Source organism: Camelus dromedarius, chromosome 16 (assembly GCF_036321535.1).
Source record: "Camelus dromedarius isolate mCamDro1 chromosome 16, mCamDro1.pat, whole genome shotgun sequence".
NCBI lineage: Eukaryota > Metazoa > Chordata > Mammalia > Artiodactyla > Camelidae > Camelus > Camelus dromedarius.
Genome location: NC_087451.1, coordinates 54,800,934 through 54,816,963, shown reverse-complemented (window position 1 = coordinate 54,816,963; position 16,030 = coordinate 54,800,934). Strand labels below are relative to the sequence as shown.

Genomic DNA, 16,030 nt, shown 5'->3' with positions numbered 1-16,030 from the left:
GTGAGGCTCTGCCATCATTGCTGGCAGCTGTGATGGTGGTGGTTTCTGGCATGGTTGTGCGTGTGTTTGTATGTGGGGAACAGTTATGGTTTATGTGTGAGGGCTCTTGCGGGTTCTAGTTGGTATTGGGGCCACTGTGGGCAAGTGTCAGTGCCCAGCATTCGTACAGGAAGGAAGGTTCCAGGCAAGCTGAGAGTTGTTGGGGCAGAAACTTAGCTGGTGGCCTACTGCAGAAGCAAGGGTTGGGGGTAAAGGCTCTGGGCATAAGGGGAAGGGGTTCCAAGAATAAGATTCTCCCCTCCACCCAGACTGCCTGGCACCCAGGCACCATTGGCAGCAAGTGCAAAGGCTTTGCCCTGGCTTCCTGCCACCCCTCCTTGGGGACAAGAGGGTCTTTGTCCAGCGCACCACCCCCCCAGCCCTGCTCCTTCCGCCCTTACCGTGATGGCCAGTTCTCTGTGATGACCCTCAGGGCTGGGCTGAAGATGTAGGTCCCCCATGTGCTCTGGAGATCTGGAAGAAGCAACTGTGGTCCTCAGGCAGTACTGTGTGGAGAAGGGGAGCTCTTCTAGGGGAAGGGTCCCTGAGAATGAGCCATTGGGAGCCTTGCTCCCACCCCATACCTTCTGCTTGCCTAATGCTGGGGAGTCTGGGGTCTTCATGGCCCGATTCCTGCTGGCTTCCAAGTTTCTTAAATATGTGCAGGGTACCAGGTTGGTGCTGGGATGCAGAACCTCTGATGATCTCTTTCTCTCTCTCTGGCCAGGGACCCACCCTGGAAAAAAGGTTTAATTAGAGCCATTGATTCCTTCTTGGGCTGTGGGCATTGATCTCACCGGTGTGGTCAGAGCTGGGGGTGGTGGTGGCAGGGCTGCTGTCTGCCCAGTGCCAACCTTGGCTTTCTCTAACAAAATGCAAACTGAGGAAGGAGGGGCCTGGGCTCTGAAGTACCAGGTCTGTTTTAGCCTGTCTCCATCCCAGGTTAGGCCTCAGGGAAAAAAGGGAGATGGGGTGGAGGATATGAACTGAGGGAGCTGTGTTTGGGGTTTGAGGTTCATCCTGAACAGTGGGCCTGGGGCTCAGAAACGGCAGGGCAACTGTGGTTGGGAGGGAGTCAGGAGGCAACTGAAGGGGCCCCATGGATGTGGGGCAGGCAGAGAGTTCAGGGGAGGGATCTAGGGCTTGCCATAAAAGCTTCTCTTTCGAGGAATCCCAAGCACTTATCTTCTCCAAGCCCTGGCAAGGAGATCCGATTTCTTCCTTCGTTTGTGCCTTCAAGGCCCAGAGAGGGGCAGAGACTGCCTCAGAGGTCCAGCTGGCCTAAGTCTGGCCTTTGAGCTTGGCTGCCTGACTGAGTGGCCTCTGCCTAGGCACAGGGAACTGAGGGTGAGGCTCTTGGCAGCCCCCAGTCTGGTCTCTGGGTTTGGTGGGAGGTGGGGGACAGGTTGTGCCCCCCAAGCCCTGGCTGCCTGTCACGGGTAGGCCAGTGCAGGTGCAGGCTTCAATGAGCCACTCAGATGCTCTTTGAAGAATCCCTTGTTGGCTTCCTAGGGCCCATTCGAGCAAAGATAATAAAAATCTGGCCGTCAGCGGGTTTGAGGGCTGCACTCGCTTCCCCTTCTTTCATTCCCGACTCTGAAAAGCGGAGATGAAGGCTTTGGATTTGGCTGGGAAGCAGCGCTTGCCTGCCCCGAGGGAGGGAGGGGAGAAGAGCGGGAGGGAGGCAGAGGAGGGAGGACTGATTTCCTGGCAGCCGCTGGAGGATTTGCTGGGGAGGTGGGCAGAGGGGCAGGGACATGGTACCCCACTCCTGCTAGACAGCCTGGGGCCTCGATGGGGCTCCTATGCCTCACGGCCTGGGCTCCAGCCTTGTCCTTCAGTTCTGGAGACCAGACCGGGAGCCCCTCTTCTGCTCCATTGCTCCCCAAGTCCTTGTCTACCCCTCAGACTCCCCCATTCCCCCCATGTGTCCCCTCTCCCTGCCCCTCCATTTCTCCTGCTCTGCCCTTCCTGCTCTCTCTCCTCTTCGCCTCCCCTTCTCTGCTCCTTAGTCTCCCCTTTCCTCTCTGCCCCCTCCCATCTGTCTGTCTTCTTTCCCCAGCATCTGTCCTGCTTTCTAGGACTGTCTGGAAGGTTGAGAAGCCAGGTTGGGGGGTGGGGTAGAGAGCAGCCACAGCCACAGCCACAGAAGGGATGGAAGGGACGGGCCCCAGTTGACTATTATGGTCTGTCAGGTGCCATAGTTATCAGAGTCCAGGCGGAAGGGGGCTGCCGAGCACTTAGGGATGTGTGTGTAGTGAAGGCGCCATCCCCCTCCCCGCACGCAGCGGGCACCTTGCCCTGACATTGGGCTTCAGACACGAGTTCTCCTGCCGCCTTCTACTGCTTGGCAGCTGGAAACCAAAGCCTCTGGCCTCTGGCCCCTCCATGCCTCTGGTCACCCACAGCCCAGGAATCATTTGCACCCTTGTCCACTGTTCCCCTCACACCCACTACACTGTCTGCAGGCTCAGAGGGGGAAGGGAGGGGCCCAAGGGAAACCCAGACAGGCCCTGTGACCCCTTCACCATCTTGTAAGCCCCTCATATGAAAGGCAAGACTGTCGTGCAAAGCGCGTGGGACTGAGCAGAGAGACTTCCTTAAGATTTTTCCTCAGTGCCCAAATGTCCGAGTGACCTTGAGCAAGTCCCTTCCTGGCAAGGGCCTCTTTCCTCACCTGTGAAATGAGGGGGCGTGGGTTGGATCATCTCCAAGGTCTCTTCTGACATTCCACCGATGTTGTGTCTCTCTTCTGGGTGATTTGCATGTGCTTTGCATATATTAATGGTGCCTGCTTGAAGGGGAGGGTGCCACCCACAGAGACCGGAGTCCCACCCACCATTCCGACTGCCCTTGCCCATTGGCCCAGGCTGTCATTGCTGGAATCTCCCAGAGGGGTGGAAGCTGAGTTCTGAGCATTCCCTGGGGAGGTGGGTCTGGTTCCTGGGTTCCAGCTCTGCTGGAGGCAGGATGGGGTGATAGCCCTAGTGGAGGGGACCCTGCCCTCATCACTCTGCTCCAAAAGTCCAAACAGGAAAACCAAGTGGATGTGAGTTCATTAAAGGTTGCCTGTGTCTACCACAGGGTATGTGAAACCCCACTGAGCCTGGCAGAGGGGTTTAGGGGTCTGCCTCCTTCATTCTCAGAGCCTGAGCACCCTCTAGATGCCAGGAGCTTAGGTAGGTGTAAGAGTCCCTCCTCGGGCTTCAGCTGCCTCCCACAGCCCAGGGCAAGTCCTGCCCTCTTGTGCGCCTGCCCACTTTGCTCAGGCCCTGGGCTCTGGGTATGTGTGTGTTGGAACTGAGAGTTGGTCACTGAGAGAGAACCAAATCATTACATCTCTGGGCCCTGCCTGGTCACCACACCATAGGTGAGGCCTCATGCTCCCGTAAGGACCCCTGCCCTCAGTTTGGCCCCCAGCTCCATCAGCCCAACCTGATCTCACAGGGATGACCCCCAGGGCCTCCTTCCCTGCCACCTGGGCTACGCTTTGAGTCTGGCACAGGCCAGTGCCCTGGATCTCATGCCCCAACCTGCCTCGATTCCTTTCACCACCATGATGCCCATCCCACGGGGCAAGCCTTGGGTAGAGGTTGGCAGCCTGGTGAAGATAAGGTGGGGCCACTGAGTAGGGTGAGGATTTCTGAAGACAGGAACAAAAATGCCCTCTACCACCCAGGGAGACTGGGCCAGAGGAAATGCAGCAAGAGGAATTAAGGTTAGATTTAGTCTTACGGAGGAACTGACCCAGGGGACAGATTAGTTTCTGACCATGCAATTGTGAAGCTTAGATGAAATAATAGATGAAAATGTCCAGCACAGTACCTGGCACATAATAAACACTCAATAAAGGTTATCAGGGAGACAGTGGCTGTCTCTGAACTCAGAGAAGACCCTCCCCTAATCCTGAGATGTCGGATTTTGCAGGGGATGAGGAGTCAGAAGGACAGTTCCCAGAAGAGCTGTTTCTCCCACACTCAGGCTGCTGCTTCACCGCAACCCTCACACCCCACGCAGGCAATGAGCTCGGGGCCCACCCACCCTGGGACACCCTGTCCCCACCCTCTGCTGCAGGTGGGCAAACAGAAGGGTTTGGAGGCCGGGAAACCTGTTCTTCTCCCCCTTCCCCTGACTTTGCACAGGACAGCTGGAGGGGAAACAGGCCCCCACTGCAGCAGGAGGAGTGGAGGTTAGATGGGAAGGAAACCTCCCAGTCCCTAAAGGGTGGTCACGCCAAGGTGGTGTTTGTGCATGTTTTACCTCCATGATAGGTGCATATGAACGTGAGTAGGTTAGTATTGTACCCAGGAGCAGGGGACTGGTTGGCATGACCTTTGGGCCATCCTAAAGAGCTTGGTAGAGTCTAATCTCTTGTGGCTGTGGTGCTTGGCAGAGTGTAGGGGCCCGTGATGATGAGGGGTTCAGGGCTGCTGAGGAAAAGAAGAGGGCAGGGAAGTCACTCTTTGATTCCTGGGGCAGAGAGGTAAAGTGCAGTGTAAATAGCAAGCATTGGACTGTTGTCAGGTTGCCTGCCTCCCCTACTGCTGTGTGACCTTGGGCAAGTTAGGTGCCTCCTCTGGTCTTTGGTGTCCTTGGTGTGAGAAGAGAGTGGAACTAGAGAATCTCTAAGGTCCTTTCCACTGTCACAGATTCTCCACACCTCCTCTCCCCTGAGATAATACATGCCTCGCCACACAGCGAGTGGGAAGGATACTTCCTAGCTCCAGCTAAACTAGAAAAAAATGGAGATTTGGCCCGAAAGAATATTGGTGTGCGCACGCGCACGCACACACACGCGTGCGCGCCTTACAAACAGTCCCTCCTGCTCCGAAGGCACACCTTGCCTAAATCTGTCCTCTCAGCCCAGAGGATGGATAAGGAAGGGGCTATCGAATTCAGCTACTTGCAGTTTTCCTCCCACTCCAGAAAAAAAAGGCTTTGCCGCACTCCGTTCCAGCCGGGGACTAGAATCCAGTCCATATTTTCTTCTGCGGAGGCGCTACCAGCTGGTGGCTCATCTCCCCCACACCTCTTCCTGGTTCCTGGTAGCCTCGGCCACCTGGCCCAGTTGCCTGCATATCCTGGTATGGAGTAGCGTTAAGATTGGGAAGGAGTTGGGTTTTCACACGCTGGCCTTACCCTCGGCAAACCTTCCCATCCTAGCACACTGGTTTCTGTTCCACCCCAGCCACAGAGCAGGCTGGAGACCCCAGACCCAGCATCCCACAGGGGCATTCCCAGAACTAGAGACCCCTATGGATCAGACCTAGCTGGAGATGTCTGTGGACCGGATAGGAGGTGGAGGGTGTGTGTGTAGACCCCCGGGCATCTGATAATTGCAGACACAGCAGGCATCTGTGGCAACACCCCAGACACCAGCATCTGCCTCATTGGGGAAGAATTAACGATCCCAGGTCATTGGAAAGGCATTCCACAGCTCACTGAAGGCCTTGAAGACACATCCGGGCCTCTCTGCCTCCTCTCCTGGGCTGTCCTCTGCCTACTCTGCCCCCATCCAGTGGCCAGGCTGGCCTGATGAGTCCCCATTCTTGTCCCAACCTCCTTCTAAGTTGAAACTGGGATTCTGAGGAAAAGCTGGGGCCCTTAGGACTGACAATGACTCTGGATTTGGGCCCTCTGACTTTTTAGGCTCCTCCTATCCTGGGTGCTTAGAGGATTTCCAGATATTAAAACAAGAATAGGCCTTTGAGGGGCTTCCTGGAGCCTCTTCCATGATGGAGGTGGGAGAGTAGGAAAGGTGCTCCCAGAGAGCCAGAAGTCACTTGAAGATAAAGCTCAGGAGATCCTGAACTCACTTCTCCTGAACCCAATGGCTCATCCCCCTCTCCTGATCCCTGGTCCATCTGCAGCCTACGGTTAGAATGACCTGCTTCCCACTCCTAGGATGAGGCAGAAAGAGACTGAAGCGAAGCCTTCTCCTCCACTTATTGTCCTTAAAAACTAGTTAATGCTGGAGCTAGCAAGAGGTTAGACTTTAGGCAGAACTTCCCAGAGGGCACTGAATGGGAGACTGCCAAAGACTAGGGAAAATGGATGGGAAGCAGTTTTGCTCAGGGGTCGAGAGCTCATGCTCTGGAGTCAGACAGGTTTGGGCTCACATCCTAGGCCTGACACTCGCTTGCTGTGTGGTTTTGGGCAAGTCATTTCACCTCTCTGTTGCTCAGTTTCCTCATCTGTAAGTTGGGGCCGATAACAGTGGTTTCCTCATAAGGTGGGTACCAGGATTAATGAGATAATTTAGGCAGAGTTTCTGGCACATTGTGAACCTTCAGTAAATAGTAATGTCTTTGTCTTCATCCTCCTCCTCACTGTCCAATTGCATGAGTGAATGGGGTACCATTCTCTTGGATGTACATGAAAACACCTCTTGGGTCTTATCTAAAAACCAGATTCTCACCTCAGCCTATCCGAGGCTGAGCCCCTGGAGCTGCCACTTAAGGCTGGTGGTGAGAAGCAAGCTGGGTTTCCTGAGTCTTCCTATCCTCACTCTGTGCCCCTCTGGCCATCAGCCCCTTCCATGCCCCACCCCCAACCCCTACTGCCTTGTCCAGGAAGCCCTGTGGGGCTAGAGAAGTTAGTGAACATTCTTGATTGCTTCCCCCAGTCATGGTCCCAACATCTGGGCACAGCAGCTGCTTCTCCCCAGGATGCCTGGAGTCTTGGGTAATCGGTGGGAAAATTGGAACCATGAGATTGGCAGGGGGCTCTGAGAATGCATGCAGCCAGACATGATGTGGGTGTGGATGGGTCTGAGCCAGCCAAGTGAGGGCTGTGCCTGAGAGGGTGCCTGGGCCACAGCTTTCTCGGCAGGGAGGGTCTTAATGCTGCGTTCCCTGGGATGGAAGGCAGTAGATGGGCATGGCTGCACCACGGAGGAGCACAGTTAGGAGGACTTCCTGCAGAGTGGGAGGGAGGCAGCATGATGGACAGCTGAGGGGGGCCTACCCTGGCAGTCTTAGGATGGGGTGGGTGTGGGGTGGGTCTAGGTATCGGGCTGCGGGCAGTTTGGGCAGGGGCACCGTTTTCCTTCACAACCCCCGTCACAGTGAGAGTGTGTGCATGTGGGTTGGGTGTGAAGTACCTCTGTTTCCTCTGTTGCAAGCGGAGGAGGAACCCTTCCTCAGGGCTAGGGGGTGAGTGGAGCCAAAGGGGGTTTCCTAGGTTGGGAGGGATTTGTCAGCAGAGCGATGACGGCAGGGTCTGAACCCTCCAGCCTTCCAGAATGTGGTGACCTTGGCTGGGGGAGGCAGATGGGCCCCCAAGGTGCTGTCGTTGGGGATCTTGTGTGGGCCCCCAGTAAAGAGGCTGCCCCTGTTTCTGGGAGGAGAACCAGGTCTGAATTATTGGCTGTCTGTCCTGGGGACCCCACTATGGAGACCCCATGTTTTCTGTGTTGTCGTGCTGTCTGTCCTTGTGTCTGTCTCCCACCCGTGTCTCTGCCCCTTCAGCCCCTGCTGTTCCTGCAACGCCCAGTCTCTATCCTGCCTGTCACCCAGCTCTCAGTGACCCCCAAAGGGACAGCTTCTGAGGCTCTGCCTTGCTCTGTCCTTGTTCCCTCTGCCCCTTTGGCCCAAGGCCCCCGCCCAGGCCCATCCCCCTAGGGAGCCCTGCCCCGGCCCCTTCCTCTCTCCAGCTCCTCTCCTCCGGCTCTCCTCTGGGCATTCATTCACGACTTTCCTCCTTTCCTGTCCCTCACCCAGGGCTCCAGCGTGCAGCGGGAGGGAAGCCTCCAGGACTCTGTTCCCTCTGTTTAAAGTCTCCAGGTTGGTAAGCCAGGAGGGGGGCCTTTCCCCACCATCCTGCCTCCCACTGCTCCGTAGCCAGATGCCTGTCCCCAGCCTAGAAGGCCAGAAATGGGGGAGGGGGCTATCCCTGGTGGGCCCAGGCCTTTGCCAGGGGAGGGGGCAGCAGACACCTGACTCTGGGGAGGGCACCCTGCCTGGCAGAGAATGTGTCTGTGTGTGCACGTGTGTGCATGTGAGTTAGTGTGCGTGTGCATGTACATGTGTGTTCTGGCTGCAAAGCTCCGTGTATGGGGGGCTGGGGAGGAGGGAGGAGGCAGGAGCCCTCTGTTGAGGGGACTGGCGGCCTGGGCAGAGGGCAGGAGCAAGGGACCCTTCTTATGGGGGAAGCCTATCTTCCAGCATCGGCTAGAGGGTGGGGGATGGGAGAAGATGAGACCACATCAACCTCAGTACAGCTTTGTTTAGTTTACAGACACTTATAAACCTGTGATCTCATTTCATTTATTCAATCGTTTATTCATTCATCCATCCATTCATTGAATAAAGATTTAAAGGTTTATTGAACACCTTCTCAGTGCCAGGCACTGGGTTAGGCTCAGAGTCCAACAGTGATCAAGACAGATAAGGTTCTTTCGTTGCTTAAGTGGTGAGCAGATGGAAGTTAAGGAATTGGCTGAATTCACCAGCTGTGGGGCCTCGGGCTGTGGCCTGGCGAGCTGGCTGGAGAGGGCTGTGACCCTCTGTCCGCTGATGCCCTGTCCGCCCCTGCTCCCCCTGCTGGCAGCTGCTCTGCATGTCATGTCCCTGTAGAGTGTCCCTGCCCGATGGCTCTCCTCTCATAATGTGTCCCCACCAAGAAAGCAGAGACTAAGGCCCCAAGCCCCTGGGGACTGTGGGCAGCATTTTTGGGCCAGAGCTGGGACCACTTCATAGGGCCTCTGGGAGCCCACCTCCCGGTTCTGTGCCCAGCCCGGAGCACTGGACTTGAGAGTCAGCCTGACCTGGGTTCAATTGCTCACTTAAGCCATTTCCCAGCTGTGTGGCCTTGGAAAAACCATTTTCTATCTCTGAGCTTCAGTGTCCTTGTCTGTAAAACAGCGGCTTGTTGAGAAGAGTACAGGAAGAGCAGCAGCCGGACCGGAGCCTGGCCCACGGCAGGGGCTGCCCGATAGCTGGGTCCCTTACTGCAGCCCCTCCCTGGGGCTGGGCAGGCTGGGCCCTGGGTGCTGGCTGAATGCTGCTCAGACCGCCCCCTCGGGTGAGGGGCTGCGGAATCCTTATCTTGGCTGTTTGCAGGCTCCGCATCCTCCAGCTCTTCTCCAGCTCTCTTAAGGATGCTCCAGCCCCAATCCGGGTGGGCAGATGGGGGAGGCAGCCCTCCTTGCCACTGTGGCTGCCGCCGCCTTGATGGCTTTTTAATAACTTTGCTCGGAGACAATCTGCAGAGCGCTCGTTTGTCTGCCTCTTAATTAAAATTACCGTTTTCCTAAAAGAGCAACGATACTGCTCCCCTTCCTCCCCCATCCGTGGCTGCTGGCAGGAGAAGGCTGGAGCGACTTGAAGCTGCAGCCCTTCCCTGCCACCCCATCCTGGTCATGCCAGCCACCCTCCCCTTCCCCGCACAAACAGCAGAGGGGCCGAGGCTCAGGGGCAGGGAATCGAGGAGGGGGCCTGAACGCCCTCCTCCTTCACCTACCCTCTTCTGGAATATTCCGTGAGGCAGAGAGCTCAATCCCTTCCAAGATTTACTATCGACATCTGTAAAGAGCAGGAGCAACCTCTGTCCTGCTTTACCACCCAGAGTGGAATTGATGTGGGGGGTTTTGAGGGTTAGTAGAATTTCTGAGTTCAGTGGGAGAGGCATCCTCTGTCTGGGGCCAGAAGCCTCCATGGAGGTGGAGCCAGTGGGGTCAGCCCCTCCCTGTTGACTCTGGTTTCAGTTAGAAGAGACCTCCACCTCCCTCTGTGACTCTTTCAAGAGAGCGGGGGGGGGGGGGGGGCTGGCAAGGTATGGGGGGCTCATTTAGTCATTAGTGAGTTTCAGAAAAAAAATCATGCCTGGTAATAATGAAAATACTAATGACCAATATTTATTGAATGTTTACTCAAAAATATACAAGCCATAGGCTGGGTTAAGCGCCATACGTGTGTTCATTCATTTCATCCTCACAGCTGTCCTATGAGCTCAATGCTGTAGTGTCTCTTTCACCAAGGAGGTGACAGACCAGGGGGGTTAACTAACATGCCCAAGGTCACACAGACAATCCATCGTGGCAGCTGCAGCCCTACTCCCCCTCCTTCCATGTTGCCTTCCACCTGAAGCTGTTCTCAAGTCTAGCCTCAATCCCTCATGCTGTGTGTAGAGTGCTATGACTTTGCCTCACTTTCTGTGCTCCCGAAAGCAGGGCTCCTCTATGATTCATGCCTCTGAGAATCGACTCTGTGGTTTATCCTCACTTCCCTCCTCCTACCTCATTCCTGGTTCCACCCCTGGGGGAGTCTCAGAGACTCCCAGACCCTGGACTGGAGGGTTAGGAGGGGGACTGGAGGTTAGAGAGTTCCCATTTGCAGACCTCCTTTTGGTTCCAGCCAGAGTTCCTCTCCACCTCGGGGTGGGGGATAAAGACTACGGGGGCCAGGGAAGTGACTAAATGACTTGGTTGTGACAGCAGATGCTGCCTGTGAGGCAAGGGAACATGGTCTTATATCATAGGTCCACCAACAAGACCAGCCTGGGGAATGTTCTGGAGGAGTGGGAGGTGCTGCAGCCCAGGATCTGGAGATCCAACACTAGGAAGGACCCCCAAGATGTCTCTGTCTCATCAGATGATGACGATGTCATCAGCTCCCAGTAGGCCTGCCCTTTCCCTCTGTGAGCCTTTGCTTCTGCATCGCTCCTTCCAGGAACACCCTCCCTTTGTCACCTCCCACTTCTGCTCCTCCTTCAGCACCTCTAGGCTCGCCCCTCTGGACTCCCATTGTGCTGTCAAATCTCTCCTGGCTTTGGTTCTAGACATGACTGAGCCAACTAGTTCACTTTTGCTCTTGGAGCAACAAACTCAGTGCTTTCAGGGGCCAGAAATAAGTGAAGCAGTGGATGAGACAGTAGGGAACGGTGAGGTCTGTGGTATGTGTGACTCTGTTCCCTAAAGGCACTGAAATTCAAAGAAATGAAACAAAACACCACCAGCCAAACAAAATGCCCACACCCCAATGTGTCCCCAGTGTGATCTTTGCTAAACTGCAATTCGTTTATCTTTGCATCCCCTGTATTGCCCAGTGCAGAGTAAGTGTGTACTAATTGTTTGTTGAATGAATACATGATCACACATGTGTCTGGTGCTGTGCTAGATACTGTATGTATTTATTTCTTCCCCCTTCCCAAGGGAAGCACTATTTTCCTCATTTTGCCATTAGGGAAGCTGACCTCCAGAGAAGTAAAAAAGACTTGTTCAAGGTCACACTTATGGGAAAGTCACACTTGAGCCTTGGCTTGCTGTATCCTTCCTGCTGTTTGGGCATGAGCGTGCGTACATGTGACACAGGACACATGCTTTTGGGACCTGGCCTGGGTAACAGGGAGCACTTGTGTGGCTAGTGGCCACTTGGTTGCCATGCATTGCACACCTATACAGAGGTAAGGGTGAAGGAGGTGAGGGCGGCAGAGGTGGGGAGAGAGCAGAAGCCCCTCACCCCAGCACACCCCTCCTCCCTCAGCTTCCGGTCCCATCCCAGCAGCCTGGGGAGGGTGGCATGGTGACAGGTGCCGAGCTGCAGAGATGACAGCACTGCTGATTCCCCCATAATTACTGTCTGATGAGATGCCAGAATTAGCCACTGAGCAAGCATGGGATGCAGATATGGGGCAGGGTGCTGGGAAGCAGCTGGGGGTGAATGAGCCTCTCCTCTCAATCCTGGGGCCCTCTGGCAGTGGGCAGAGTCTGGGGAGGAGGAAGTAGGTTAACAAGGAGGAAGCACTGTGTGGTTAATATGCATCAGATGTTAGTGTGTGGGCTGTGGTTTTCCAGTCCTAAGTGGCTGGTCATACCCCTGAGATGGCTGGCTGCCGGACAGGGCACCAAGAGCCTCAGGCCATTAACCAGAGACTTACAGGCAGAGCAGGCGCCCCCCGCACCCCCAGGCTCCTGGGCCTACACTTTGGTGCCCAGAGCTGGGATATGCCTTGCCGGGACTGTGAGGGGCCTAGTTGCTAGCAAGGGGCTAAGAGGCAGAGCAGACTCCTCGAATCACACTAGCAAGGCCAGGCAGTAGAGGGCAGATGGAAGTGCCTAGAAGGAACAAGCGGGTTGAGCTGACCTGGCCAGGAGAGTCATTTATCCCAGGCAGGAGTCGTCAAGTTGGCCCCCAAGACCCAAGGTCAGAGGAGGCCTGAGAATTAGGAGCAAGAGGCAAGAAAGATAACGTTCTGGTCCCAGAACAAGGCTGGGTGCGCCCTGGGCTTTTGTTTCCCCCGGCATACATACTGGGGGCGGGAGGAGGGCTGGTGGGAGCAGAAGCAGAGAGAGGTCACCTGGGCTGCTCAGCCCTCATCCGGACCTCCCTGGAGCAGTTTTGAGGGCCATCAACTAAAAGGGGTGGTGATGACATGGGGCTGAGCCAACAGAGGGCAGTGCAAGATGGCCCGGGGCTGAAGCCAGGCCACAGAAAGAAGGACTTGAGGCACTGGGCTCAGGAGAGAAGATTCAGGTTCAGGAGTCTCCATCCTCCATCCTAGCCTGAAGGGAGAGGTCATGACCTGCCCCCTAGGCCGCTTTGAGGGCCATAGGCATGGACTCTGGCTCATTATAAGGAAGAAACCCACAAGATGATTGGTGTTTTAGATGTAATAAGCTCTATTTCTGGAGGTATCCAAGCCCTGGCTGGATGGCATTCCTGTAATAGGGAGGACTTGAAGTTCTGTCTCGGCACAGCCTGTGGCAGGGGCTGGGAGGGCTCTGTGCCAAGCTAAGGTGTGAGAGGAGGGCAGTGGAAAGGTGGGACCCCCTTCCTAGCCTGGGCTTCTGTGGCCCTGGGGCAGCTCTGCTCCCTGCCCCTCCTTCACCTCTCTCAGCCCTGCCCTGGGGAAGAGTCCCTACTCTTGTGGTGTCAGTTCTCCCCAAAGAAGATGGGGTTGAGGATCTCTGTGCTTCACCAGGGAGGGGGACTGTTTGAGTGTCCCCTTCTCAGGGAGTCGAACAGACTGAGGGGACGTGAGGGGTTCTGGCCCAGTGGCTTAGATGAGGACTCAGGGATGCCTTGGTGGCAGAATCAGTGTCTTCCTCAGGGACAACAGGGTGTAGAGGAGAAGAGGGGGATCTGGGCTGAGAACACCCGCTGTTGAGACCAGGCTTCTCCGCTTACCAACTGTGACCTTGGACAAGTCACCCCTTCCTGAACCTCTGCTTTCTCTCCTGTGAAATGGGAGAGAGCAACCTCACAAAATGACTCTAAGAACTGAATGAACAGTGGCTGTCAGAGCCGCCTGTAGACTGTCCTGAGTCGGGGCATTAGCAGGAGTGCTGTCATTCGTGGCTGGTCCATACTTTCCACGGCACCCAGCAAGCCTGGTGCTGAGTTTAAATCTTATCACTCCAGATGGATGGGTGGATTTAACTAAGACCAGAAGATTGGAGTCTTTGAGTCTTTTGCAGATGAAAGGGGAAACTTTATTTCTCTCCTGCCTTCCAGCCTGTGCTCCACCTTCCCAGATCCTGCTCTGGTAGGACGGTTCAGGTTAGACCACAGGGAGAACTTCCAAAAGATGCCCCTGGAGTCTGATCAGCCTTCTCAGGTCAGTCTGGACCCAGAGGTCAGGCAGGAAACTCGCTGAGTCTCCTTCTGCCTTCTTGGGACTCCACCCCCTCTTCCCTCCTCCAGAGTCTCTCCTGGTACTCATCTCGGCATCCCTAGGGAGAGAACATAATGGGATGCCGATTCGGCTGTTTGGATCTGGCTGTTTGTTCTCGGTTGGCTTGCAGGGCAGTAGAGTAATTAACCTGGGAGGTTAGGGCTGAACCTTGGAGCCCAGCAGCCCTATCCGTCAATCTCAAGCAACAGGTGGAAGTGGGTCCAAGGCCCACCGGCCCCTCACCCTGGTGTAGGAGGCTGAGCACCTGTAGAGGGAGACAAGACCTGGGGTGCCAGGTCCAGGAGGAGTATCTCAGTCCTTAGCATTGCCTGATTGGATGAACATTGGTCAGAGTGGAGTGGCCTTTATTTCAAGACAGAAGGTCAACACTTCAAGAAGGAGACTGAACTTGGCAAAGTAGGACAGGGGCTGAAGAAGTTGCCTCTCTGAGAAGGCGGTTAGCTAGACTCAAGTTGGGCAAATGGGGTCCCTACTGTCGTTCACCCCCAAGCTGGAGATGCATCGAGCTGGCATTTGAGGGAGCCCCTAAATGCATGCAATCTGTTGTGGGGTCCTAAATGTTCATGATGTGTGCGCATGGGCACAGTGCCCTGTCTGCCCACGTGGCATCTAAGATGGTAGAGTGGTGAGTGAGGGTGGCGTCTCTAAGGCAAACCAGTCCCAGCGGGGCACAGGTGTGTCCCTCTGGGTGTAGATGCCTGTAGTGGGTGCAGGGGAGGCCGGTTGTGAGTGGGCACACGTCTGTGAGCCTGTGCTGGGCATGTGGGCATGTGCCATGCTGCACAGGCATGACCATAGAGGTGTGATCAGCAGAAATGTGTGCCTGGGCTTGGAGTCTGGAGGCACCAGGACCCTGATTGTTCTGGTGGCCAAGGGAGCTGTCTGGGTGTCAGGGTTGTGGGCTGGGAAAGGCCTCCTTAAGAGAACCTGACCCCATGAAGGGTGGGCGGTGTCTTGGAGGAGGATGTGGAGGGGTCCAGCAGCGCTGAGGCTCCTGTCCAATGTTGATGAGGCCCTTGATGAATACTGGGGGTTCACAACACTTCCCTGTGGGGAGATGGGTGATGGATGGGGTTTCTACCACTCACTTCCAACAGATTGGGGTCCCTCCCCCTGGGAACAGGATGCCTCCCTCTGGGATGCTTTCAACACGAGGTAGCTTTAGGGGTGTGGTAAAGGCCCTTTTGCCCACACCCGCCACCCTGGCCATAGCACCCTGAGGCTCGAGTGCTCCCCGAGAGAGAAGGAGCTCTGGTAGCCTCCCCAGAGCAGTGGCAGAGCTTGGAGGACAGGCGTCTGCCTCCCTCCCTTCCCAGCCTCCCGGCCTGTGTTCCTCTCCACTGCCTCTCCAAGGAGATGTGGAGCTGACAGGACACCTTCCCTGGGCGCGTGATGGTGGAGATGCCATGCAGGAGCTAGCTTGTTAGCGCGGTGCCGTGTGGGCACACGCCAGGGCTGTTCCCAGCTTTTCCAGCGATGGCTTCAGACTAGGGGTGACATGCTCCCCCCCCGCATCTCCGCCCCCACCCTTCCTGGGGAAGCCAATTAGCCAGATCTTCATTAGTAGCTAAAAATCCAAACCCTACCATCCTGGGTTTCATAAAACTCTGACAATGGAGTGAAAGGAAATCAGGCAACGGGGCAGATCAGGAAGGAACTGTCCCCCCACTTGCTCCCTGGGCCAGTGCCTTCATGCAGTGCACAATCTGCACGCCTGTCTGAGTGTTAATAGCTTTTTTTTTTTTTAAACAAATGAAAGGACTGAGGCTCAGAGAGGCCACTGACCTGCTCAAGGTCTCACAGCTAGTTAGTGGCACAGCTGGGTTTGAACAGCGCTTACTTGCCCCCAAAGTGAGCGATTTTTGGTAATGCCATGGCTTTGCTTTCTGCGGGGGAGAGGTGCAGGGAGAAGAGGGAGGATTGTATCTCCGAAATTCTGGGCAAGGGACTGACTTGTTGGCCCTTTTGCAAGGAGTGGGGCTCTTAGCTGAGGCGTATGGTCCAGACGCCATGTGGGGAGCCTGATTCCTGTTGGTGAGCATCCCACTGGGCTGAGGTGGGCACCTGGGGGTGCAGCTGGGGTATGACCCACGGCTCTTCTCTCTTTGGGGTTCTGCATGGCACGTTCCACCTTGCTGCTGATTCCTCCTAAGGAGGTTGTTAGTCTACGGCCCCCTGGGGCCTGGGGCCTGGAGAAGGGCTCCCCTGGCATTGTCTTTCCAGGAAGTGGCATTGAATGGTGGATAAGTCCTTGTCCCCAGGGGGCCAAGATGCCTAGGTTCCATTTCTGGCTGTTTCCAGCTCCTGTGGGACTGGGTCAGGTTTGCTCTCTGAGCCTTGATTTCCTTCCTGGGAA

At 55.7% G+C, this 16,030-nt stretch overlaps 1 protein-coding gene across 13 annotated transcripts in view; it reads left to right on the top strand.

Moving 5' to 3' along the window:
• SRCIN1 (SRC kinase signaling inhibitor 1) overlaps positions 1-16,030 on the top strand; it is a 69,930-nt gene that overhangs the window by 1,680 nt on the left and 52,220 nt on the right. For 10 of the 13 annotated variants that reach the window (XR_010384665.1, XM_064496009.1, XM_064496017.1 and 7 more), the window contains exon 2: positions 7,761-7,823. The exons of the other annotated variants lie outside the window; for them this stretch is intronic. Coding sequence is in view for 9 of the 10 variants with exons in the window: in XM_064496009.1 (XP_064352079.1) it covers positions 7,761-7,823 (63 nt within the window). In the remaining variant the exon portion in view is untranslated. The remainder of the gene's footprint in view (positions 1-7,760; positions 7,824-16,030) is intronic. 13 annotated transcript variants of the gene reach the window in all.